The 26,983-nt window shown below is 42.9% G+C and overlaps 2 protein-coding genes across 4 annotated transcripts in view; one reads left to right on the top strand and one right to left on the bottom strand.

Moving 5' to 3' along the window:
* LOC108537025 (phenylalanine--tRNA ligase, mitochondrial-like) overlaps positions 1-26,983 on the bottom strand; it is a 543,711-nt gene that overhangs the window by 78,964 nt on the left and 437,764 nt on the right. The gene's annotated exons all lie outside the window — the stretch shown is intronic.
* LOC108537027 (BEN domain-containing protein 2-like) lies at positions 54-25,099 on the top strand. The gene is made up of 4 exons (XM_017884146.1): positions 54-181; positions 320-446; positions 21,960-22,036; positions 24,626-25,099. The coding sequence occupies exons 1-4, from the start codon at positions 163-165 to the stop codon at positions 24,646-24,648; spliced, it is 246 nt and encodes an 81-aa protein (XP_017739635.1). The 5' UTR covers positions 54-162; the 3' UTR covers positions 24,649-25,099.

Below are 26,983 nucleotides of genomic sequence, written 5' to 3'. Positions count from 1 at the left end.
TGCTGTGGCGCTGCCACAAATGCTGCTGCTGCGTAACTTCCTATGGAGCAGGATTAATTCCTAGCATGGTTCTTAAGTCACTTTGGGATCTGAGAGATGTTTTGATCATTCTAGGATTTGAACTTCTTGAAAAGCCTCAGGACAAATGGCAGTGAAGGCTACATGGACACACAGTTTGTGGGTAAGCACAGCGTCATCACCTTAACTTTCATGAGAATGAAAAGAAGAAATTGCTCAAGAAAAAACCAGAATTGAGACAACAAATAAGTGTAAAAGCTTACATGGCATATATATATATTTATCTGTTTTTTTCTTTTAGAGATGGGGTCTTGCTCTATCACCCAGGCTGTAGGGCAATGGTGTGATCATAGCACACTGCGGCCTCAAACTCTTCCAGGGCTCAAACGATCCTCGCACCTCAGCCTCCCCAGTGGCCAGGAATACAGGTGTGTGCCACCAAGTCTGGCTAAATTTTTTTTTTTTTTTTTTTTGTAGAAGTGTGTGTGGGGGTCTCACTATGTTGCCAGGCTGGTCTCAAACTCCCGGCTTGAAGCGATCCTCCTGCTTAGGCCTCCAAAGGGCTGGGATTATAAGCATGAACCACCGCGCCTGGCCGTTACATGGCATTCCACATAGGAGTCCTCCTCTGTCAAATGAGAACTCATAAGCACTACACATTGCTGAGTCCTTTAGAACATAGAGAGTAATACATACGTATACCTGGTTGAAGGTTGTGCTGAATATTCACACTCGGTCTCTTATCTGATTCTATTTATCATGGCTAGATAGGTAAAAAAAATATAAAATATAAAATTCCTTTGAAGAACTCAATTATTTAAAAGCTTCTTACTTTAACAGAGAATAGAGTCAAACTTTAACCAATTTTTATATGAAGGAATCCACTTTCCCCATAATTTTTAATCAATGTAACCTTCTACTATTCAGGAAAAAAGGTAGCCTAGGTCTAAGGTATCATGACGTAACTGATTCAGAGCAGCAGTAGCTTTTTTGGTTGAATTTCAATTTCCAAATAGCTAGAAAACACTCCTGTAGGCTACCTGTTGTCAACTTAGTATCAAGACTACTGCTCAGGTACCAGGCCTAGCATACACTGACCTTAGCTACTACAAGAAATGCTAAGGATTAGCTATATTCCTATTACCACGTTTTCAAACGTGTTTTCACCAGAGAACTCAACTTGTTTATTTCCTACAGAAACCTCTACATAGAGCACAGCACAATCTCTCAAACATAGCAGCAAAGCCATCTTCCAACGTACATGATTTTCCGGTTTGGCTTTGACAATCCTCCCTTTGAAAGGCATAGGCTATGTCGTCTTGCCTTGAAAATGGGTGGGCTTTTATGACTGTTCCCACTAGTAGAGGACAGTGGAAGTGATGCTATGCGACTTACAAGGCTAGGTGACAAAGACAGCAGAGCTTCCACCTGTCGACTTGCACACTTGCTACCGTATAAGGAAGCTAACAATTCAGAGGCCACTGTAGTGAGGAAGGCCAGGCCGCTTGGAGAGGGCGAATGTTCTCCAGCCATCACCCCAGAAAGTCCCAGCAGACAGCCAGTGTCCAGCGCCAGATGTGTAAGTAAAGATGCCTCATCCCAGCCCAGTCAAGCAGTCACTTCTAGTCTTTGAGTATTCCCAGACAAGGCCCCAGCATCACAAAACGGAGACAAGGACACACGAGCATCATAAAATCAGTGCTTTATGTCACAAAGTTTTGAGGCAGTTTGTTACATGGCAATAGATAACTAGATTTTTACTCTAGGTTTACTTGAAAACAGGCCACCTTGCAACTGCTAAGGATAAATGATTCCCCAAAGCACTGCAAAACTTCCGCAGAACAATGCAAACGCGTTAGCCACCTTGCCCATTAATATCCTGCTCAACAGCCACGGTTTGGGAAGCGGTTGTTCATCTCTCCCTCCCTCCATCAAAGCTAAGCAATGGATTTCCCAGAAGTCATCAGGCTGCTCCAGGATTAGTGGTGAGGGGGCAGATCTGGTGAGGGTTTTCGGAAAATAAAGTAAAATATTTAGATCATTTTGCAAGTTGCTTTTCAGATGCCACATTTTTCTCTTTCATCTATTCCAGCTGACAATGTGTGACAGTTGTCTCTGTGGCTGTTGAACCTTAAAACCATTTATCCTGAGATCATTAAAGATGAACGTCAGGCTGGATTTGCTATGTGTAAAGTAAACTAACAGGATGTTACTATGCCAGAGGAGTACAATAATAACTTATTATTAATATTTGTTTTGCAAAACAGATGAAATACAAATTCCCTAATACAAAGTCTAACACAAAACAATGGGATGGGGAAGGGAAATATGGTATTGACTAACCTGATTCTATAAGGATCCTCATTTCTGGTGGGGAAGAAAAAAGGAGGGCGGGACAAAGAGCCAGAGTATTACCTCTGAAGCTTGGGAGGGTTGGCAGCAACTTGGTGGGCTTGGTGACAGCACCCCTGATTTGGCCTTTGTGACACCTTTTAAACATCTGGACCAACATACAAGGATATAAAACTAGCGACACACACGTCATATTCCACATGTTCACAGGCCATAAATTCAATACATTCATTATTACATATATTTTCACACCAGCATCTATTACTGATTTGTATACATTACAGAAATAATTTCATATTCCTCTGCTAACACTGGTCAACATAAACAGATTAAGATTTTTAACCATTAAGCAGTATTTTTAAGCCCATTAGCTTTTGCCTATCTATTTTCCTTCAATCTAAAGTTTTCAAAACTCCTATTATCAAAGTCAGTTCTGAGCATGACTTTACAGTGTCAAGCCCAGTGTGTGGTGCAGAGTGAGTACTTAGCCAATATGTTTTGATCGACGGGAAAGGAAACCTGAGGCCAAGCCAGTGAATATATGGTTTGCCAAAAGATACAGCAAGGGCTAGTTATTACTTTGGCAGCTGAGGTTGAGATAAATTTTAAACAGCCTAAGAAGTTCATAGAAAGAAAGACTGTCGTCATCCACAATATCAAACCTGCATGACTTCTGCAGACATCTACTGAGTGCTCATTATGGCCCAGGCACTGTGCTAAGAAATGCAGGGGAAACAGAGGTGAAATCTCATCGTCCACCGGTCTTTCTTGGGCATGCTTCCAGGAGCTGTAAATTCAGCTCCAGCATCATTTTCACCCTTCACGTGGGAATCCTGAGGCAGTAGAAGTGATCTGAATATCCCCCGAGTGGTCTTATGGGAAGAGTATTCTAAAGTTATTGAATCTAAATAACATCATTTAAAAATTACAGTCTTCATTCTTCTTGCTAATACAAGGAGAGTTTTCTTACCTTGAAATTGGAGGAAATATTGTCAAGCAACTAGACTTGAATAGGAAGGGGCCTGATATGGGCCTCTTCTAGGAAGCGCTTGAGTGAAACCTCAGCTCTGGTCCTGGATGAGGCCTGTGGTAGCTGGTCCAAGAGAGGGTGTAGCACGTTCCCCTTGCCCCAGCGTCCAGCCCCCTAGGCGTAAAGCCAAAACCTCATACACTTTATCTACTCCAGGTAGAATTTAAAACGCCTTCTCCAGCCCAGAGTCACTCTGGCTTAAACTGCTCCCCAATCCGAGTTCTGTCTACTCGGTGCAGCAGAGTTGGCCAGGTCTGGAGGACACCCCTCATTCAGCGTGGTCACACAGTAGGCCAGTCACCTCAGGACTAAAGCCATCCCGGTGCAATAGTGATTTGCAGGGTGTTGGAAAGAGGCCTAACTGCTCACCTCCGTTGCCACGATTTTGGATGGGTTGGAAGGATTGGACAGGGCAGCTCTGAAGCCAGCCATTGGATCTCCAGACCTAAATCTTTTCAATACTTCAGCGTGAAGAGACCCAGAGGAAACCAAGGGGGAATCTTGGTTCCTGTACCTGGCTCAAAAATAATGAATCCTTTATGAAAAAGCAACTATACGTCCAAGGGAAGAAAATTCTTCCTTGAAATGGCAGATGTGAAGAAACTATTGATTGGTTCTGTCCCCAAAAGACAGGAGCCCTTCCTGTTTGCTTCCATTCTGCTTGCGGCTGGCTCTGCTTCTTCTTGAACTGGCTGTGAAGAGCCTCCTGCCTCCAAGTGACAACCCCACACACTGATATCACGAGCCTCCTCCTGCCTCCAAGTGACAACCCCACACACTGATATCACGAGCCTCCATGGGTTCCATGGTGTTTACGGTCAAGGATTCTGAGTTTCTTTACTTCAAGAAAAGAAATTATAAAGAAAATTGCTCTCTGGCTCCACTTAATTTTTTTCCCTTGATTGCTAAGGGGGAAGGCACACAAATTCTTCCCTGGCTGGTGAATCGGCAATTTGAATGACTTTAGAAGCTTAAATAGAGTGCTGGCAGTCACAGAAACCTGTCTTAATAGAGTCCTTTCACAAACATAATAGAATTGGCTCCTGTTAGCAAGAAAAACATCTGATGGCTGAGATTAGCTCCCTAAATTATCCTTTCAAAATCCATTCCACCTCTCCATTCAATGTGAAAGATGCCTCCTTCAGGTGACAGACACCGGGATTTTTGAGACGGTATTGAAGAGAGAGAAAGAAGCTTCCTGACTGGAAGCACTAAGCAGTGCTTGGAGGGTGAAGCTAGATCCTTGTTGCAGCTTTTCATTTATACAGCTAGCTTACTCTAGGGTAAGGGTGATGGAAATAGCCCTTGGAAACAAAGCGCAGCATTTGCTAACATAGGAAGGCAGTGACAATGAAAACAAACGAATCACCTTAGTTGGCAGGAATCCTCAGAGAATGACGTGCCAGTTTAATTTGCTGGATACTCAGGGATTCATAAGGACATTCCTTGGTCTCACTCTTGAAGGGACTCTTTCTCAGCTGCAGTTTTGCATACTAGTGCACAGGGCTGGGCAGGCGATGGGCGTGCAGCAGAACTAGGCGAGGGGCCGGGGACTTGTCAGTGGGGTTTATTATTAACACAGCAGGCACATCAGGGATGGTTCTCTGAGGACCTGGGCTGTGACTGCTCACGCACAGGAATGCAGATAACAATGATGACACTGTTATGCACCTGAATTAGGCTTTAAGCAGTTGACAAAGCTCTGAAAGGCAAGCTAGGCAGGTATACAAGAAACCATGTTCTGAGAGGCAAAGTTATACTCTCTCTATAAAACTGCTATTTTGAGCAAAGACTTGGAACCAACCCCAATGTCCATCAATGATAGACTGGATAAAGAAAATGTGGCACTCGGGAGGCTGAGGCAGGAGAACGGCGTAAACCCGGAAGGCGGAGCTTGCAGTGAGCTGAGATCCGGCCACTGCACTCCAGCCTGGGAGACAGAGCGAGACTCTGTCTCAAAAAAAAAAAAAAAGAAAAAAAAGAAAATGTGGCACACATACACCATGGAATACTATGCAGCCATAAAAAAGAATGAGTTCGTGTCCTTTGCAGGGACATGGATAAAGCTAGAAACCATCATTCTCAGCCAACTATCACAAGAACAGAAAACCAAACACTACGTGTTCTCACTCATAAGTGGGAGCTGAACAATGAGAACACATGGACACAGGGAGGGGAACATCACACACCAGGGCCTGTCAAGGGGTGAGGAGCAAGGGGAGGGAGAGCATTAGGACAAATATCTAATGCCTGTGGGGCTTCAAACCTAGATGATGGGTTGATAGGTGCAGCAAACCACCATGACACATGTATACCTATGGAAATAACCTGCAGTTCTGCACATGAATCCCAGAATTTAAAGTAAAAGAAAAAAAAAGAAAAAGACAAAAACAAAAAAGCACTGGTCTTCTGTAGCAGAGGTGGACCAGACTCATGTTTCCCAGCTCCTAGGCTGGTGGTCTCTCCTGTATCCCTAGAAATCCTTTTCCTGCCATGAAGAGATAGCCGTGAATTCTGGGAGTGAGGAGCAGCTCCCAGACTAACTTAGCACACTGGAATCAAAGCTAGGCAAATGTTCACCCGGGAATAATAAAACCTCTTCCTTCTTCCTCCCAGAAAATGACATCACTATTCACCTGCTTACTTAGTCCCAAACCCAGGATGTATCCTCGTCTCTTGGCTTTTCCTCACACCCCACACAGCATGCCCTATGCCTTCTGCCTTCAGAGCAGACCCTGACTCCCGTCATTCCCATACCTGCCCTCCCAGTCCAGGCCAGCTGGACGGCTGAAAGCCTCTAACAGCCCTCTGCTACCCCCTTCTCTGATAGGCCATTCGCTCAAGAAGTCAGATCACATGCTAAACGAGTAAATCTGTCCCACCCCTTAAAACTCTCCATCTCACTTAGACCCCAGGCTGTGGCCCACACAGCCCTATACGTCCCAGCCCCAGCTTCCCTCTTTGAACGCGTTTCCTCTCACAGCCATGTCAAACTCAGCTCTGCCTCAGTGCCTTTGCACGTGCTGTTCCCACTGCCTCCCCAGCCTTTCTGTGGTTTGCTCCTTCACTTCCCTGCTTCCTCAGAGGAGTCTTCCCTAACTCTCCTTAAAATGAGTTACTGCTTTTCCCTTCACTCTCTGCCCCACACACTCCTTTACTTTTCGTCACTGCAGGTGTCACCATTTGAAATCACATTGCAAACGAACTTGTTCACTTATGTAGTTTAGCGTCTGTCTTTCCCAATGCCTGCAAGCTCTGTGAGGGCAGAGCCTTGTCATCCTGGTCCTCGTGTATCAGCTGCAGCTGAACAGGACCTGGCTGACAGCAGGGCTCAGTATCTACTGAGTGCATGGATAAAAGAGTGACATGCAAGGCAAGAAGGAAAAGCCCCATCTGCTGACTGAGGACTGAACAGACATACTGGAGTCCATCACAGTACGTTTTACATAAATTCAGCATGGAAAAGAATGACACGTTCAGTGTTCCCTTCGGATAGAGCCAGGCTGCCCATAATAACATCTTTGCCAATGAATTCCATCACCCCTACTTTATACTTCTTTACAACTTAACATATTATTAAACTACCTTAAAAAAATACACGAGACTTGCATAGTGTCTGGCACATGGTGAAAGTTCAATATTTATTGCTGAATTTAAAACATTTCTCATCTGTCATTAAATTTTCATTTTTCCCTGCTTCCTTTATTTCCTTCCAATACAAATGTATATGTTTACATTGTTGTAACTATATATAGATATGAATTTGTTTCCTGTTTTTCTTTGGTAACACTGTTTGACATTGCAACCTAGTTACTGTCATTTTTAACAGCTAGGTAATATTCCATCAAGGTGATGTACTATAATTTGCTTTTTGTAGTCTCCTCCTTTGGGCATTCAGCTACTAAAAGTTCACTGAGAGGAGAAATGCTAAACAAATGGAGGTAGAGTCGGAAGTGTCCTTTTAGCAGAACCCAAACCACATGCTGACCAGGGCAGAGTAAAATGGCATGCTGGTCTGTCACCCAGCAGCCTGAATTCCGACTCTTTACCGCATTAGTTTATCAGAGCAAACTGTAGGCTGCTGTTAGAAAGCTCTAAATCACTTGACAAATTATTGATGAAAGAATGACTTCAAGCACTGAACAAATGTAGCCACCAGCCTCAGGAAAAGCACCAAAAGAGGGAGGGAGCCAGAGAAGGAAGGGGAGGGGGAGAAGCAACAGCTGGAAGGAAGCTGAGAAGACTTCAGTAAAGGCCCCTGCTACAGCCTGTTTCATTTCTTCCATCTCTTGAGAATACAGTTCGCAGTTTGTTAGCTGGATCAGCCAAAGTCAGAAGGGGAAGAAAGGGCTTGTCTATCTTGGGGATTTCCCTATCTTTCATTGCTAAAATGCTTCATAAGCTGCTGCAAAGGAGTGATTTTCTTCTTTTCCATTTTAAGTAACGTTTTCCCCCGTACACAAATGAAATACTCATTGAAAATAATTTGGGAACTCTGGGAAGGCATAAAGAAAGTAAAAATCACCTGTAGTCCTGTGAGCCACAGATAACCATTGTGAAAACTGGATCTGCTGTCCTGCTCTCCCTCATGGACATAACATGAATATTTATAAAATGTGAACTAGATCACATATTCTTCTCTTTACCCTTTAAGCCCATTGTTATATTGCGAACTTTTTTTTTTCAAAGGTGCGCAACTGTTCTTTAAAATGTTTTAAATATCTGTAAAATAGTTCCTTGTCCAGATGAATAAACTATAATGTATTTGTTTCTCAATAGGTCACATTCAGGTTGCTTCCAGATTTTCAATCTAATAAAGAATAATGCTAATAAATAATTCTAATAAAGAATCTTTGAACCTTTCTCAGATAAATCTGTTAGCACAGAATGTTAAAAAGCAGAATTACCAGATCAAGGGAATGAGCACTTCCAGGCTGATTCGTGTTGACAAAACACAAACTTGGAGATTTACATTCAAGGCAGCCTTCTACGAGAGCGATTATGTCAATACTTTCTCATCGCAAGCAGGTATTATTGTTTATATATTTTAACTGTAGATGAAAATGGAATCATTATTTTAAATTACATTTCTTTGATTACTGGTAAGGTAAAACTTTTAAATTTTGTTTTCTGGCTATAAGTGTAGATAAACTGTTTAGTGAACTGTTTTATTGAGCTGCTGCTCATTTTTCTATTAGAACAAATTTTTTTTTCACTGGTTGTTGGAGCTACTATAACAGTACTTTGTAGAAGTAAAAAAAAAAAGACAACGGATGTACTTTCTGCAGAACAAAAGAGATGTGCATGAAAACAAAATTAGAAGGAAATACACCAAAATGTTGAGCAGGTGTTATTGATTAGGTGGTAGGACTGTGGGTACTTGCTGAATTTTCTAGAAGCAGCCTAATAAAAAGCTAACAATAAACCATCTTCCATATACATCTTATGTGGTGCTGATAGCAGGACGGATGGGACAGCTGTATGGGAAATACAGGGTGGACTGATTTTCCTTTTAATTCTAGTTGATCATAATTCTCATTTAACATTTTCCCTATGTTCACTTGTGTTGTTGATAGAGATGTCCACCAGAAACCCTGTTCTAGTTGACCCTGTGGATAAACAATGGCAGGTGACAGCTGCCCAAGCTGGTGCTGTGGATGCTTATGTATAACCCATGGCCACTCATGCCTAACCCGTGGCTACTCTGACCATCAGCTGCAGTCTTGTTTTCCTGGTTATGTGTCTCAGTGTTGGTTGGGCACCTTTACTGAAGTACAAGTTTGTTCACATTCGCACAATGTCCAAGCACACAGAAGTGCTCTGAGGAAAAGCATTGTTTCTCTTTTCCTTTTTTTTTTTTTTGAGATGGAGTCTTGCTCTGCCGCCCAGGCTGGAGTGCAGTGGCCGGATCTCAGCTCACTGCAAGCTCTGCCTCCCGGGTTTACGCCATTCTCCTGCCTCAGCCTCCCGAGTAGCTGGGACTACAGGCGCCCACCACCTCGCCCGGCTAGTTTTTTATATTTTTTGGTAGAGACGGGGTTTCACCGTATTAGCCAGGATGGTCTCGATCTCCTGATCTTGTGATCCGCCCGTCTCGGCCTCCCAAAGTGCAGGGATTACAGGCTTGAGCCACCGCGCCCGGCCCAAGCATTGTTTCTCATGCCTTCATCAAGACCCTAACAGCATCCACGCTACGCTACATTCTGTTGAAATCAAATAATCATTAAAATAATTGTGATTATGTAGCAGGAAGGAAAGATTGCTATGGGCACATACCGGGCTATAGCTGTTTCCATATTGGGTTGGAGGAAGAAATTCAACTTTAGAGGGAGAACAACTCTTTAGGAAAACACTTTGAAGAGTTTTTTTTTATTATGAAAAGTAAGGCTCTCAGGAACTGGGAAGTAAAAACGGAAAGTAAAAGGATCTCATTCTAGGGTGTTGTTACAAAGGAAATGTGTGTGTTGGGGGGTGTGGATGGGGGAAGTGAGGGTTCCTCCTAGTCAGGACAAAAAAGATAGGAGTTTTGGGAGGACCAGGCACTTAGGAAAAACCAGGAAAGGATAGAAGATTTTCTAAAGAGACGGCTGCTTCCTGGTGTGAATCTATTCACAGGGCAAGGATGGAGAGTAAGAGATTCTTTATGGTGATGAATCACTGATAAACTGTCAAAACTGCAATGTGGAAATTCAATTTTAATAGTTTCCTCTCCATTATTTCTTTTGAAAGCCATTGTACTGTTTAGGAGACCCTGGGAAAAGAGGGAAGTATGGCCATCAGCATTGTGGGCATGTTAACACCGCAGGGAGTGTTGACAGGAGGGGTGATGGAGGAGGGTCTTGAAGCCAGAATTTAGAGCTGGAGAAGACAGGAGGACATAAATACCTCCCAGGCAATCTGCAAAAGCACTCAACAGGGCAGGTCAGTGCAGGAGGGCTTAATGTTTTTATTTGGATTTTAGAGGGAAGGGTAGAAGGAGGCTGGTGACCCCAGGGCACATTTTGGTTGCAATTATGTTCCACAGGCTGGTATCACTCATTTTGAGGACCAAGTTTTAATGTCTTGCGCGGCTAAGGTCTCTCAGGATATAGAGGGGATCACCCCTAAAAAGCATAGCCTGAAGGAAGCATTAGAAACTGAGAGGTTTGCTTTGTCACCTCCGTTCTCCGGCCTTCAACAGAAGGTCAATTGCAGCAGGTCATCTCTTCTCCAGCAAAAAAATTTGTGAGACTATTTCCTAAGGACAAGCCTCTGGCAGGATGTTCCTAGAGCTTAGCTTACGATTCCGGCCACAAATCAATGTGTTTCAGACATTCCTTCTGATCCAAGAGGCGCCACTTCCGGATCAAGACAAGACTGCAGCCTCATTCACCAGGTTATAAAACAGACAGTGGGGAAAATCTCCAGGAAGCACACAGCAGGTGTTTCCGCATTTGGTCAGCTGGTAGAACTTTCAGAGAAGTTCTTGGGAAATTTAGAGAGCTCACTCCAAAACTCTGGAGAAAGAGGGGCTGAAGATAGAAAAATGAATTATTTATCATATTCCCTCTGTAACTCACAGACTTTAAAGAGCACAAACCAGGGTCTTTCCCTCCTAGCTTCCATACCACTCAGCCAGGTAGGTCCCTCTTCGGCACTTCTGAAGGATGTGGGAATGAGACATGTTTGAAGCTCCAGAGGCCAATGAGAGCGCAAGCAGCCCTCGTATTACAAAGGATGGCTATGTGTGAAATGAGGTGGATCTCTTCCCTGAGAGACTATTTACTTAGAGAGTAAGAGGCTATCTGCAGTAGTGGTTGAGGGCACAGCACTGACAACACAGACTATAAAAGCATGTCCTCTCTGATGTAAACTTAATGCCTCTGAAAGAAGCCATGGCCTGAGGGGCTAATCCCGGCTAACAGGTACCCTCTTCCAGGAGGCCAAAGCGTCTCCTCAAGGCACCAGCTGAGATTTCCTATCTCCCTCCCATCCACCTTTCCTCCTAAATCTACAAAGGATGGCAACCTTCAAGCATTGATGGAAATGTCCCTTAAAACATGGACATCGGCTAAGTCTACAAAATAGTTTTGTCTGTTTATCAGACCTCCAGGAACTTGGGTGAGTGTGGTAAGGGGAGGGGATGTGAGAGGCTAGAAACGCAGGTACCTTTTAGAGGATGCTTCTTTGAGAAAGAGATTTGACAAACTGTTTATCTGTTGGCTTCCCTCATGAGGTTTCTCACTGAGTTCCCATTTCTACGACTGTCTCCCAGGCGCTTCCTTTTGCTCAGCTCCAAGCCTTTGATGCCTTGATCTCTCCTGCTTTTCTCTTAGTTTTATCTCTCTGTTTTCCACATCCATCCATTTCTTGCAATTTTCAAAGATACCATTTGAATCCATACTTTCCTTGCTGCCATCTGCATTAACGGACTGCCTGACAGACTGATTCATTCACTCATTCATTCCTCACCCATTTACTGCATTCCTCCTTGGTGCTGGGCATGAGACATAATTCCTACCCTCAGGAATTTCACAATCGAGTCAGCAAACAGACATGTGAACACTTCAAGTAGCTGCGAGATCAAACTATATGTGTGAGAAATGAACACACACTCTGCTACACAAGCTCACAGGGAAGAACAATGACTCTTGCCTTTGACTCTTTGACTACAGCCCCTTGCTTGGCTCTGCATGGGCTGGGTACCCACTCCTCTCTGTCCTACTCACTGAAGCCAGGATCATTTCCCAAAGCATCATTGCAAGGCCACTGTCACTAACGGGGACTTACCTATGGCACTGGCTCCCACACAGGTATCTTGGTTCTGATTGTTGGAAAGTATTTGGAGCGGAGCACTTAAATGCTCTACTGCCAGAGAAGTCTAGCCAGAGGAATTTGATTATGCTGGCTCATTGCCAAGTTCTGGAACCAATATTACAGTGTGAGGGGGCGAGGCAGAGGCAGGGGCATTTGTACCTTGCCAGAGAGGAAAGCTGGAAGAAATAACTTGAATGGGAGCTAGGAGGAGATAGAAGAAGGCAGAACACAAACCTTACCTACTTTATGGTTCCTCTTCAGACCAGGCCTTTTAAAATATGGTTGCTTTGATGCTCAGTATTTATACCATGCCCATATTAAAAAAAAAAAAAAAGTGAGACACATGGTTGGCTCAAGAATTTGTTCTGATTCACAAATTTATATGAAAGTTAATCATCTTTGGTTACATAAAAATTAATCATCTTTGGTTTGTTTTAAATTAAAAAATAACATTTCATGAAATTAATTGAGAACAGTTTTAGATGTGTGGGTGCTTTAAATATACATATGCCTCTGAATTGAGATCAATTTTTAAAAATAATTGTTTCCAATGATAATAACCATCTCCTGGTTGTTCCAGGAATGACTATACTCTGTGGTTTTCTCAAATGGAATTTTCTTTGTACTAGGTAAATATTGAGACAACATTTAAGTTGGCTCAAGTCTGTCTATATTGACTGCAGAAAGCAGCAAATATCATGGGACAATACCAGAATGAGAGAGGGAATCTCGCAGTCATAAGATGGGGCATACACTTGAGATTGACTACCAAGATATTCTCTTACTAACATAGAATAAAAGCACACACTAAGTCCTAGTAAGTTTGGGAGCATTTAATAGATAATTAAACAAAATGAAAGTCTCACATTCAGAAATATGACTTCAAATATAATTCTTTTAACTGCTGTTAACACTTTCCATACAAATCCGATTTGCGATCATTTCATATATTATTATAAGGCATGTGGCATACAGCCCACCTTTATGTGACATTGTAAATGTCCTTATGGCTAGCTCTGCTCTTCACAATGGTTTTATTAGAATGTTATTGAGAATTAAAGCAGATCCCAAACTCGGACATCACAGGCATGTGCAATAAAATATATTGTTAGTCTCATAATGTTAAAATAGGAGATGATATAAATCTGAATTTGCAAATATATATCCAGTCTAATATGTGTATTGTTTGTATTTAACAAATACAAAATCCAGTTGAAGGCCATGCCTCATCTGAGAATGTAGGAGGAAAGAGAAGAATCAAATACATGAACTCATCAACAAGAGACAAGAGCGGAATCCCTTCATTCATCTCACACTCAGTTCAAGTGTGTATCCTTTATGACTGCAGCTGACATCTTTAAGTGCCCTTAAGAAAAGCTTCTTGCGGCCGGGCGCGGTGGCTCAAGCCTGTAGCCAGCAGCTCTTTAGGGAGGGCCCGATGACGGGCGCGCCGGAATGCAGCCGAGGTGCAGGAGATCGAGACGCATGCTGAACTAACACACGGTGAAACGCCCCGTCTCTACTAAAAAATAGCAAAAAGCTAGCACCCCCGGCGGGGCCATTGCTAGAAGGTGGCGGGGGCCCTGCGTAGTCTCCCAGGCTAGCTTTGGGAGGCTGAGGGGCATGAAGAATGGGTGAACCCGCGAGGGCCCCGGGAGCTTGGCAGTGAGCTGAGATCCGGCCACTGGCAGGCTCCAAGCCTGGGGCGACAGAGGGCGAGAACTCCGTCTCAAAAAAAAAAAAAAAAAGAAAGAAAAGCTTCTTGCATACATAAATGGGCTGTACTAAACTAAGTCTTTCTGTCACAAACTTGAGTCCGGTTGTTTTGAGTGCCATTTTATTATTTTTTTATATGAGCCTAACCAAATTTAATAGTAGTTCTCTTTATTTTAATTTATACTTTAAGTGCTTCCTTCATTCAGTAAAAAAGTGAAATTTCCCTCAGGTGAGAAAAAAAGAATGATTTTCACCTTAGGTTCAATGCAGCACATGCCATGATTATGGCCAAGATGTTGTTCAATACGTAGGAAAGGCGATTAGGAAAACAAATTCTGTGCTATGCAAAGGACAGTGACATTTAACTTCCTACTGGATACGTTAGCCAATGGAAAATAATGAAAACAATGTATCTTCTGTAGGTTATTATGAATTAGTCCAGGTTTATTTTATTCATCTCTGAATTTTTTACTGAATTTGGTAAAGATCAGCTCTCCTAGGCACTTATATGCAACTTCTCTTTATGGTTTCTAAGTTACTCTTTCAAAATGAAATATTCAGAAACTTGGAGACACAAATCTCAAAGACATCCTATATAATCACTTGGTAATGTTCTTACTATACTTGTTCTGTGATTTATCCCAGCTGAACAGGACTCTTTTTAACACTGTATTTGGTACATGTGGAATGGCAAGTAACATATTTCATGACTAGACAAAGAGTTACCGCAGACAATACTACACTGATACCAAAATACATGTAGAGATGTGTCTGGCTTTCTCACTTCAACAATTCCGATAAGTTTCCATTGAAAAGAAGTCTATTTTCTCTGTCTCCTAAAATTCTCGGTCACTCCTCTCCAGAGCTTCTTCCTTTGAACAGAGCCACATAGACTGGGACACACGACAATCAAGTCCCTGTAGTGACTGACAGCCCACATGTGGTTACCAGCTACTTATCACCGTGTGTGTGTGTGTGTGTGTGTGTGTGTGTCTATCTGCAAATATAATGTATTTTTATTGATTCAAGAGGTAAATATATGCAACTTTATCAAACACCTTCTCCACCAAATATTTATTGACCACCTAAGTTGTGACATAACTTTGTATTTTTTTCTTTCCCCCAAAAAATGCAGATTAAAAAACTTTTTTTATTAATTCCCCATAGTAATTGGGAAATATTGGTAGAAAGTATAGAGTATGACCAGTAGTAAAAAGGAAATGGGGGTCTGGCCTCAGCCTGGCCACTGACCAGTTCTTGTGACTCTGAGAACTTCCCTTTGCCTGGGTTGGTCTCAATGGTTTCATTTGTATAATGAAGGAACTAGACCAGACAATTTCTTTAAAAAATCCCTCCAAGCACAAAATGCCACAGTTCCAAATATGGAAGTATTTTATAATGTTGGTAACTGGCAAAAATAGTACTTCTCCCAGAAGAACGAAATGATATTGATCTCATTTAGGTTATAGGCATTCCTATGTGAGAAGAAGGCAAATATCACACCTCCATCCACCCACTCAAGAATCTGAGAGTCTAGGCAAAGAGAAATCAGGCATTCACAGAAGTACTGTGAAAAAAAACAAATTTGAATGACCACAAACATTTTGCAAATGAAACATGATATAAAATACCAATAGCAAATCATTGCTCCTTGTCTACAGTTGCCGGGAAATAAGAATTCCCAACTTGCAAACTATTACCTCTGCATGGGTCGGCCAAGGGTCCGATCCCCACTGGCCTTTACAGTGTGGCCAACTAGAACCAACATCTGACCAACAAGTCTTTCTCTTAATATCTCCGTCAAAAACATCCTCAACAGGAAGTTAACTTTATAAGAATGTCGACAAATGAAGAAAGTTGGCAGTCTGGGCTGTTGCCAATATTAGGCTTACAGGCAAAGAAAATAAATGGTGTGAATCTATCAAGATGTGGCAATTTCTCTGATATGTGACATCTGCTTTCCTGTTTCTTTTTCTTTCTAATAAGAATGCAGTAACGGAAAACAATCATTTTTAAACTGACAAAAAACAGGACACATCCTCAGGGCAAATGGTTTCTAAGTCAGTGTTTGAATACAACATAGACATAAACCTTTGGCTGGATCACCGAATGCTGATACGATTCACTTAAATGTTTTGGCTAGTATTTGGTTGGGCTGAAAGAATTCTTCCACACACACAATAAATTCTTATAGACTCAGAAGTTTAAATATGCAAATAAGTAAAATGATTAAAGGATTCCATAAACCCTACCATCCAGAGAGGAACGCATTTAACATCTTGTCTATCTAGTCCCCTAAGTTGGACAGATACATTATATATATTACGTATTTATATGTATATTCATATCTCAAGTCCATCTCATACTCCAGACACACCAAGGTGTCCCAAGAGCTGCAGAGATCATTATGCTGGCACCCCTGTGTGCAAATCTGTGAACTAAGGCACCCTGTTTGGGAAGCTCTACTCTACACTTCCATAAGTTTGAGTTTATCAGAAACAAGCATCACTGACATGGCAGCAAAGAAGCTTCATTTCTTGGAAAGTCCCCATGTTTCTTATATCTGTCCCTCACTTCCACAGAGCTGGCATGAGTTCAACTAGCATAAGTTTAGCTGAAGTCTGCATAAATGACGGGGAGCACAGAATTTTCTCACTGCCTCAGTCCCATTAAAAAAATAAAACCATTGTAATTGTATCCTTGCTAACCTGGATCTCTTCTTACTTCTGCAGATACTTGCACCAGAATGGACAGGCCCAAATTTGTGGCCTTATTAACCGTGGCACCCTAGGAAGGGAATGAAGAAATGTTTTCCCGAACTAGTCTTTCTGATGGCAGAAGTGGGGAAGCAGGTGCTGGAGGCTGGACCTGTTCACTTCAGCTTCAGGAACACAGGTGCCATGCACAGCAAAACCAGATGTGGCTTCTGCCCTCCGGGCGCACACTGGTGTGGAAACTGACACATACATGAGTATAATCAACATGGGAAGCAGAGAGTGCTTCTCTAATTGGCTTGTGCTTCCCCAAATTCCTTCAGGGTAGGGACCGCATATTCCATCATTTGCCTTTCCTCAATGGGAAGCACAGTTTGGGGCCCAGAGAAGGTGCTGGGGGGCTCTTGGTTGGTAGACTGACTTGACGCTAAACTGCAAAGGCAGAGGAGATACATTACCTTCACAGCCCCAAAGGTCTTTGGTTATGCTAATTACTCCTACCTTCCCCTAACAAATGGCTAGGGTGTCACAGCAAGAGGGCCCAGAGGGTGCATTAATTGCAGTGGCCCATCTCATCACATTACTCTCACAATTCAAAGGTGTTTCTAATCCAAAGGCAAAATACAGTGTCTCCAAACTCCAGGGAAAGAACAGAGGAACACATGTTGTCAGTGGCAACCAAACTTAGCTTCATCATGAATCACTGTGGCCTCATTCTGACAGGTCCAGTTGCAGCCTAGCCCTAGATCACACCAAGCAGTGACTCAGCTACAATGAAACTTCAGATGCTATTTTTAAGGGGGGCTCGCAAGGGGAAGGAGGGAGGTGTAGAAATGCTTTCTTATTTTTTCCTGAATTTTCATAGCCTCAACTAAATCTTTACTTTGAGACCAGAATTCTGGAAAAGTTAACCTGCCCCTGAAGTTATGTAACCCATAGTTTACTTTTTATATCACAGTTTGCCCATTAAAGTCACAAACCATTTCCATGGCCAAAATTTGTTTTGAGTAAAATCGAAAAGTTTTCAGAAGGGTCTGGACACAAGGCAAGCAATTATGGTACAGTGGGAGGAACACTGGCTTAAGAAGCAGATGGTTCTGCAGCTTGTAAGTTGCGTCACTGTGGGACTGAAGGGCCAGGATGTGGCCAGGGGATAGTGAGGCTGAGGCGGCTGTCCTGGATGGAGTCTCCAGGCGGGCCACCACGGGCATGGTGGGTGTGCCTACCCTGCTAGCTCTGCACTTTGTATTGGTGAAGAAACCCCACTAAAGTCGCTTTAGGTTCCACAGACTTCAGTGCTGTCTTCTTTTCACTCTTGCCTTCCCACTGAAGGGGCTTTGCTGTGCCCACGGCTACCGAATGATTCCTGTGTTCATTTACTCATCCTTCTCTGGACTTTTTCCAACTGCTACCTTCTCTTGAGCAATTAGCACAGTGCACAGATTTCCAGAGTGGAGACATGGTATTTTTGTGGAAAAGTAGGACAACGTCTTCCTCAAATGCACGTTCCTCACGATGATCGGAATTGTGTTTCCTCTCCTGGCATGGTCCCTGTCTTCTGGGGAACAGTCCCCCTACAGTGATTTTTGGCTTATGTTCTTAGACACAAGCGATGGCTCAGAAGCCTCACCTCCCAACGCTGTTGCGATTTCTCCCGCGGGTGTCCCTGTAACATCTTTGGGAGAGCAAGCCATCCAGCTCAGAAGCGCGTTCATGAGGCAAAATCTAATCTAAAAACTCTTCCGTGGCAACATCTTTAAAGGTTAAACCATCCTGTGTAAACATGTGCTTGGTTCCTGGAGTAAGTCCTTTCCTATTTTTTCCAGAGCTAAGTCTTCCAGACTGGAAGGCTTAGGAAGAAATAACGCCCAAATTGGCCCTACAGTGTTGAGTGCAAGTGGGGCACAAGAAGGGGGAGCCTCAGCGTCTGCTGATAAATCCATTCATACCACAGTGACCTTGAACACCATAGTTCTTTCTGTAACACCAGGAAGCTCCAGCAGAAACAGAGGAGAGAACTGAGCAGAGCCCCAGCTCAACGCTGAGACTTCCTTGTGCTACACCACATTAATCCTAAGACCGAAGAGCTCATTAGCCAATCACTTTCATGAACAAACCCATCTAGCTCTGGGGACAGGAAGAGCAGAGACAGAGTGGGAGTAACTCTTACGTCATGCTCTGAAAGCTCGGCCATGAAGCCTCATTTTTCTGAGGTACTCATGGACACTGCAACTTCCTCCTCCTCAGCTTCTGGCCAGCAACAGGCCCTAAATTAGTTAAATTTAACTATAATAAACATGCTGCAAATGAATTATATTTAACTCTAACAGCCACCTCAGGGTTTGTCTGGAGATGAAATAATTTTAGCTTATGCTACCATACGTCCCCCAACTAAGGCAGAAAGTAATTACCTAAGGATTTACTGTAATGAGTTCACTGACACTCATTATTCATTATAGTGCGTGAACATTCCAGTCTTTTATACAGTCAGGCATAGACTGCACACTGCTGAATATATAGTCTTGAGTGAGCACAATAAGGACACTAAAAATAAAAAGCCACCTGATTTCAGTCTTAAGAATTAGCAATAATTATGAGAAGCCCCGGCTGAAACTTTACACCATCAGTAGAACTGGGCCTGCTAAGAAAATGAACAATGTGATAAGCTTTCGGAGCAATGACACTGCAGAGCAACACTTAAAAAGTGTGCTTATTTAAAAAAAAAATGTAACTGGGCTTCAGTGCTGTGCATACTAATGAGAACTCATGTTTTTCTATCCATTAAAGCAGGATCCTACTCAGAAGCATTTGGTTAGGGGAAGAGTTTGTGTTTCTAAAAATACATACAAGTAATAACTTGCCCAAAATGCCATTCGTTATAAAATATTACGATATTCTACATTTCATTTACTCTGAATAACCTTGCCATTAAAATTTCTCATTTATCTAGTCACCCCTCATGATCCATTGTGTATCAGCCGTAGGCCAAGTACCGTAAGCATAAAGAACAATAAGACATGGTTTCTACTGTCTAGAAGCTAAAAGTTTTCTTAGCCCTGTAAGTAAATATTTCCTGAATTGTGATATCCACAGTGATCGGGGGTGTACTGCCCGTTGAATACACATTACCTAGTCAGTATTGATATAAGTTATTTGGGTGGAGAAATCTAAATATGACTTGATCAAGGACCAAAGCAACTCTAGCCAGCTTTGGCCACTGAATGTCCTCTGTATACATTGTGTATTCTGGGCATACGCACCCATGCTTGGCTGCATATATCATTAATACACCGCTGTCAACTTTTATATAAGGGTTTATATCTTGCCTCATTCTATGAAAATTTTAAGGAGGCCTACAAAAGAAGGTATCCAATAAAATAATGTTTGAATAGGATAGAAATCAAGAATCAACATAAGAAATAGGATGTTACTGACACTTTTCTCATGTCAGACTCCATTTTGCCTGCTTCTTCCCCACTCCCATTCATAGGTCATGAGCTGTGCAAGCAGCTAAAGGGATCTGAAGTTGTGGGGTTAGAGGGAGGCACAAGGCATGCTTAAGCCAACCCGGCCTCTTCTTCTCCTTCACCAGCTCCTCCACTAAGCCCAACTCCGGACAAGGTGCTGGGTGCTCTTGCAGGTGAGAAGGCGGTGCCGGCAGTTACTCTGCTTCACTCTCTGAATCTCAGGACCTCTGTTTGACATCAGGAGGCCAAATGACTAGCAGGGCAGGATTTGGAAGTTCTTGACTTGGGCCTATAATATCACAGAACAGCATCAAAGCCCTCTCCTAATACACTGCAATATGATGAGGGGAAATATTAGCAAGTACAGGACTACTGAGATCAGGGAAAAGAGCACACAGCAGTAAGCCCTGGGGGCTGACGCATTCGGAGGCTCTCTCCAGCCACAGTGAAGGAAAAATGGTCACTTACGAAACCCTTAGAGTTAAATTTACCCTTGTCTTGAGGCACACGAACTCTTGGTGCTTGCTTTTTAAAACATTTCTCACAAAAGGTTTTATAGGCGGGACAGGGGGTTTCTCTGGCTATTTGACCAGGGGACCGGGGGGATGGGGGATTGGCTGAGCGATAGGAATGGACAACCCTCAGCAAGCTTTACTATGGGGCCTACAGGTGTAATTTTCTGTTTGTTTCTCAGGATCTGCTGATGGAAGCCGAAGGCACAGTGTTCAAGTACTGACCACAGAAGGCAATGGCGAAGGAGGCCAGGATAACACGTCTGCTCTGTGTCAAGGAATGACTCCTATTTTCCCCTTCCAGGGCTACTTTCTTAGGAGAAAGGGAATTAACATCTGTTTGTTGTTTTCAGGGACTGCACTAGGTACCTTATATTGCTTATTAAAATATAACCTTGAAAGCACTGTGCACTATTATCATCATTACAAGTGATTAAAGCCCTTGAGGCCTAGAGAAGTTAAGAAACTTGCTGAAGGTGGGCCGGGTGCGGTGGCTCACACCTGTAATCCCAGCACTTTGGGAGGCCGAGGCAGGTGGATCGCCTGAGGTTAGGAGTTCAAGACCAGCCTTGCCAACATGGTGAAACCCTGTCTCTACTAAAATACAAAAAAATTAGTTGGGCGTGGTAGCAGGTGCCTGTAATCCCAGCTGCTCAGGAAACTGAGGCAGGAGAATCACTCGAACACGGAAGGCAAAGGTTGCAGTGAGTTGAGATCATGCCACTGCACTCCAGCCTGGGCGACAAGAGCCAAAAAAATAAAATAAAATAAAACCACACACACACACATACACAAAAGAAACTTGCTCAAGGTAACATAGCAATGAAGAGGTAAAACCTGGATTCAAACTTGGATATTCCTTCAAAGCCATCCATTTTTTGCCTCAGCTATTTCTACATAAAGAATAACAAATGTTTTGCCTGAATTAAACAGTAAAAAACATCTAAACTTCAATTCATTTAATTGAATGAAGTTCAAGAATTCACTTTCCCTCTGGTTTCTCTGGCTATTTGACCAGGGGACCAGCCATTTCAGTATCACATGGACACACACAGATAACCCTAACAGTGTGCTGGGTGTCCAACAGTCATTCCCAAGCTTGAATTGGTACAGTATCATTCATATGAGCTGCTGCTGCCCAACAGCACAAGAGTAACAACAAATTAAATATTTGCTTATGTGGCTACTTATAAGATACATATAAAACAGAAAATAAACCTCACATTATAAGAAGTCATCACCATTTATAAGTAAAATTCAGCATAGCTGAAGCTACTAAACCCCACCATCATCCCTTGAGGGAAGAAAGCCTCTCATCTGTTTTCAAATTTAAAAACCTCTCCTCTCTTTTCAGACCTCCTATTTATTGTCGGTATACACAGACTTCTGAAGGAGCTGAGCAGAGGAACGGTAAAGAGAACCTCTCTGATGGTGGGCATTAAAGGAAAGTGGGCTACAAAATAATAGAGCAGGAGATTGTGGAAAAGCTCGGCAGCTCAGGAAACCCACACACCACACACAAAATCCCACATCAATGTTAGAAAGTGTTTCTCTTGCTCTAAGAGTCGATCACCAGCAGCCAAAATATTTTTTGAGGAAAATAGCACCTGTCTTTTTCAACCCACTAAAGTTAAGATGTATTTACCCACTGTAAATGCAGCCAGAAAGAAATGTAAACTAACTGTTGCTAATACCTTTGCATGGCTGGGTCTCCACTTCCCCCTCTGTAAAATAACAGATTTGGACAGATTGTTCTAAGGGCTTATCTAGCTCTGATGTTCTAGAATTCTGTGGGTTTAGCTGGATGGCTCCATGTTTGGTACTGATAGTCATTTTCTTAAGGGGCTATCTTTAATGCCAAAAGATATCTTACTTTTTCCCCAAATTTTCATTTTGTTTATATTCACTTAGTTATATTTAACAAAGAATATAATCTTTTTTATTTTTTTGACATGGAGTCTCGCTGTGTTGCCCAGGCTGGAGTGCAGTGGTATGATCTCGGCTCACTGCAGCCTCTGCCTCCTGGGTTCAAGCAATTCTCCTGCCTCAGCCTCCTGAGTAGCTGGGACTATAGGCATGCGCCACCACGCCCGGCTAATTTTTGTATTTTTAGTAGTGACGGGGTTTCACCATATTGGCCAGGCTGACCTTGATCTCCTGACATTGTGATCCGACCACCTCAGCCTCCCAAAGTGCTGGGATTACAGGCGTGAGCCACTGCACCCAGCCAAATATAATCTTTATTTTTAACTTTTATTTTAAGTTCAGGGGTACATATGCAAGTTTGTCATATAGAGAAACTTGTGTCATGGGGGGTTGGTATTCAGATTATTTTGTCATCCAGGTATTCAGCCTGCTATCCATTAGTTATTATTCCTGATCCTCTCCCTCTTCCCTCCCTCCACCCTCCGATATGCCCCAGTATGTGCTGTACCCCACTATGTGTCCATGTGTTTGCAACATTTAGCTCCCACTTGTAAGTGAGAACATTCAATATTTGATTTTCTCTTCCTGTGTTAGTTTGCTAAGGATAATGTCCTCCAGCTCTATCCATATTTCTGCAAAGGATATGATCGCATTCTTTTGTATGGCTGCATAGTATTCCATGGTGCATATGCACCACATTTTCTTTATCTAGTCTACCATTGATGGGCATTTAGGTGGATTCCATGTCTTTGCTATTTTGAATAGTGCTGCAATGAATACACGTGTGCATGTGTCTTTATAAGAGAACAATTTATATTCCTTTGGGTATATCCCCAGTAATGGAATTGCTGGGTCAAATGTTAGTTCTGTTTTTAGGTCTTTGAGGAATTGCCATACTGTTTTCCACAGTGGTGGACCTAATTTACATTTGGATATGATCTTAACCACATTTTAATTATTTTGTCTGTTTGTCTGTCTTTGCCTCCAGTGTCTTGCACTGTACAGGCCTGGTATACAGCAAAGCTATCATGTACTGTTTACTTAAATAGCACTGCTCTCTGTCCTTGCAACTGGAAAGTTTCCTGGAACTTCAGGCACCGTATAGTTCTTCCATAGTCAGGCTGGCTGCTCTCCTGACTTGAACTCCTGGGGAGGCATGTTGGTGGCATTTCTTTCAACTCAAAGCAAATTCAGGGACCTGCAGTGGTCATTAATCAGCAAGGGTTTACTGAGCATATTTCTGTGCCTTACACTACATAAAAAGCAAAACAAACAAACAAACAGTATTATTGACTCTTAGTTATGTTTCTTTTAGTTAGGAAATTAAATATTCTAAGTCAGTTGAGGGAGTCCCTGGATTCTTCTTTACATAGCCCACCATTCCTGGCACTAAGCACTGCACACATGAGGTACCCAGTATTTTGGGTTTAGTTGAGTTCCATGAACCGATAACTACCATAGACTTTTCAAGTGCGCACCCTAGACCTGTTATGCTATGAATCTTCCCTTCCTCCTTCCAGATCCTACCATGGACCCAGAGGTACCTCCCTTCCCCGGGTCTCTTCAATGCCAGGGCCTGTGCAATTACAGCCACCTCCTCTCCAAACCCTCATGACATTCAGCCACATCACCAACTCCTTCCACTCAAGGAAGGGTGGAACTGTCCTAAAAAGGAAGCAGAAAGCTCTTACCTCCTGCCAAGAAGCTGCCCAGTAGTTGGTAGTAACTGGCTTCTCACTTACCAGTTTGAGTCCTTCCAGGGTCTGTTTTGTGAAAGGATTAAAAAGACAATACTATACAGTTAAACCTCAAAGGAATTAGTTGAAATTTCCATTATCTTTTCAAATGGCTAAATGCATCTCAGCCCCTTATGTTTCCAGAAATTGTTTAGAATGTACTTCGCTCTATCCCAGGTCACTAACATGTCTGCTCTGGAATACGTGGTTCTGGCTCAGACAACCTGATCTGAGGGGAAAATAAATACGATAGAAACATAAAGCTTACTACCTTATTATCAAGCAGTTAGAAGTCACCTCATCCACACACACCCAGGCCTCTGTGTCTCTCTGACAGTCTCCTCTCAAATCTTTCTAGAATCTGTGAGACTACATCTCTGAGAAATGCTTCCTGTTTTGAAGATGGAGCTGCATCATGACCTCCGCACGCCTGCCCAGTCAGCATACCCCAGCATACTTGCAGCTATGAGCCACGTGTTTAACAACACTGCGAGATGCCAGCCTCAGGCACCTCTGGAGAGAGCCCACAGAACCATGGCCCCTATTCACCCATCTGTGGACCATGCTGCTTGTCAGCGGAGGCTCCAGATGTCAACTCTCCAGGGTAAGCCATCAGTCAACATCCTGGCCATCGGAGTTTTTGGGTGAGCATCCTCAGGACAATGGTCGCATGTGACTGCCCAGCTCTACTTAATCACGTTTAGTCCCTTCACAAACAGCCTATCCTTAGAAAGCTTTTTGTGAGGAGCTGAAATTGACCTTTGATAACTTTCTTCCCACTGGTCTTTGTTTTGCCCTGAAGGAACAAGTATACTCCCTTTTCTCTTTAAAACAACAAATAAAACAAACAAAAAAACCCCTCAGCATCACTGTATATGGAAGGATACAGGAAACCAGATGAAGAGAACTGGCAGGACCAGAGTAATAAAAATAAAGTATCTTTGTGAACAAGTGAAGGAGCAGGAACAAGACTTCTAATCGCTTCTCTGTCCAGCTGCCCTTGAGCTACTGAATGATAGACCCACAGGACCCCTCAGAGATCACAGTTACATGCCTATGCTGAGGAAGGGTCCATGCTGGTGCTCTTAAAGCACAGAGAGGACTAGGATGAGATCCATCCTCAACATCTCATGTCCTAAGAAGAGAGACAGACCAGTCTAGAAGTAAGCATAACACAATGTCCACTTCTTATTCAAGGAACTTACAGTCATTGATTATAGGATACTTTGTGCTTCTGAGATGATGCTTTTAATGGATTAATTATTCATTTAAAACAGAAGTGGAGGAAACCAAGGGAAGTCAGTTTACTATCTTATTATCAAGTATGAGGTCTGGATATAACCTGCAAAATCACTGGTGTAAGACCAAGCAGAATCTGGGTGAGGGATCCATGCCCAAGGCCTGGAAGCCAGTTCCCGGGGTGGCAGGCAAAGGCCTCGGCTCCCCGGCAGACCCTTGATATAACACTGGCTGCCTTGAGAGCATTTTCTAAGTGAAAATGAGTCAAGGGGGTCCACTTGATCCTCAGCCACTTGGATAGTCTTTGACTTCCCAGTCCTTTCTCTCCTCTCTAGCACAGGGGAGTTCCTATTTTCAGCATAAAATTAGCATAGAGATGAAACCATTTCGGGGAGCACAGAATGAATTGACACACGAGACATTAAGTTTTCTGTTTCTAAAATGAAAAGGTTTTCCTTTTTCTTTAAAACCTCAAAGCTGCCACTTAATTTGTGTTCAGATTATACTTTCACTGCAGAGCTGCTAACAGTGGGACACTGTTCAGGGGGGCTGAGAGGGCCGGGGGGGCCACAGATCTGAGCTGTGAACACAGCCATCTACTGTGGGGACATTTAAGCACCTGCAGGCCATGGCCCTGGCCAGCGTGCATCCATCCTTTCTGCCTGCAGTAAAGACACCAATGCAGCCCAGGAGCGCACAGTAGTGCTGAGTACATCTTGCCTGGACATCTACAGAGCAGGGCCTGGTCCTGCTCACCTCCATGTCTATCTCTGGCTCCCCTCATATCATTTCAAAGACATCTTCCTTGTTCTTTTGGACAGGATTTCTCTTCATCTCTCTTCCCACTGGAAAAATGATTCTAAATAGCTGGACTGGGACGAATGACAAATCTGCCATGGAGCCCGCGCCACCCCTTCTTCCACACCAACTTTTGTCTTTTTTTAGGTTTTCTCACATCTCTCCTCTCCGCTCTTTTAAGCTCTCAAGTCCTCTCCACTTTTTCTTTAGTGGATTGCTTCTGATCTCATTGAAACACATTCTCTGAGTCATTAACAATACGAAGCACTGAAGGAAGCTGTCTGCTGGTGGCCCCAAAGGCAAGCCCTGTCTAATGCCAATGTCAGGGCTTTTCAATTAAGGGAGCACAGAACAGCTTTGAATAATGCCAGATCTTTACGGCAAATGATTCCATCCAAACAGATTTTAGGAAGAATTTTTTTGAAAGTTCAATCATCTGATCCCACTGCTAAATGTTTAAAACAGCTGAAAAGGAAAGAGGTTTTATTTGTGCCAAGCTGACTAAGATATTCCCTACATCGAAGAGCCATTCGGTACCCAGGGGGGCTTGTTTTTAATGCAAAGGGAATGGCTATTGATTATTATATATATGGGAAATGAGATGTAAACATTCATCTGCTACAAAATCTTATGACTGTGAACCATATTATTTTAGACATTGTGAAAAACTGGACATAGA

Source organism: Rhinopithecus bieti, unplaced genomic scaffold, assembly GCF_001698545.2.
Source record: "Rhinopithecus bieti isolate Rb0 unplaced genomic scaffold, ASM169854v2 scaffold_14232, whole genome shotgun sequence".
NCBI lineage: Eukaryota > Metazoa > Chordata > Mammalia > Primates > Cercopithecidae > Rhinopithecus > Rhinopithecus bieti.
The sequence above is the reverse complement of the archived record's forward strand: the minus strand, read 5'-3'. Positions and strand labels throughout refer to the sequence as shown.

Bases quoted from the DNA above. Each gene is read 5' to 3' on its own strand.
- LOC108537027 (XM_017884146.1), top strand. The intron at 447-21,959 runs GTGTGTGCCACC...CTCTCTTTTCAG, and splicing joins CCCAGTGGCCAGGAATACAG to ACCTCCTATTTATTGTCGGT. The intron at 22,037-24,625 runs GTGGGCATTAAA...AAATCTTTCTAG, and splicing joins TAAAGAGAACCTCTCTGATG to AATCTGTGAGACTACATCTC.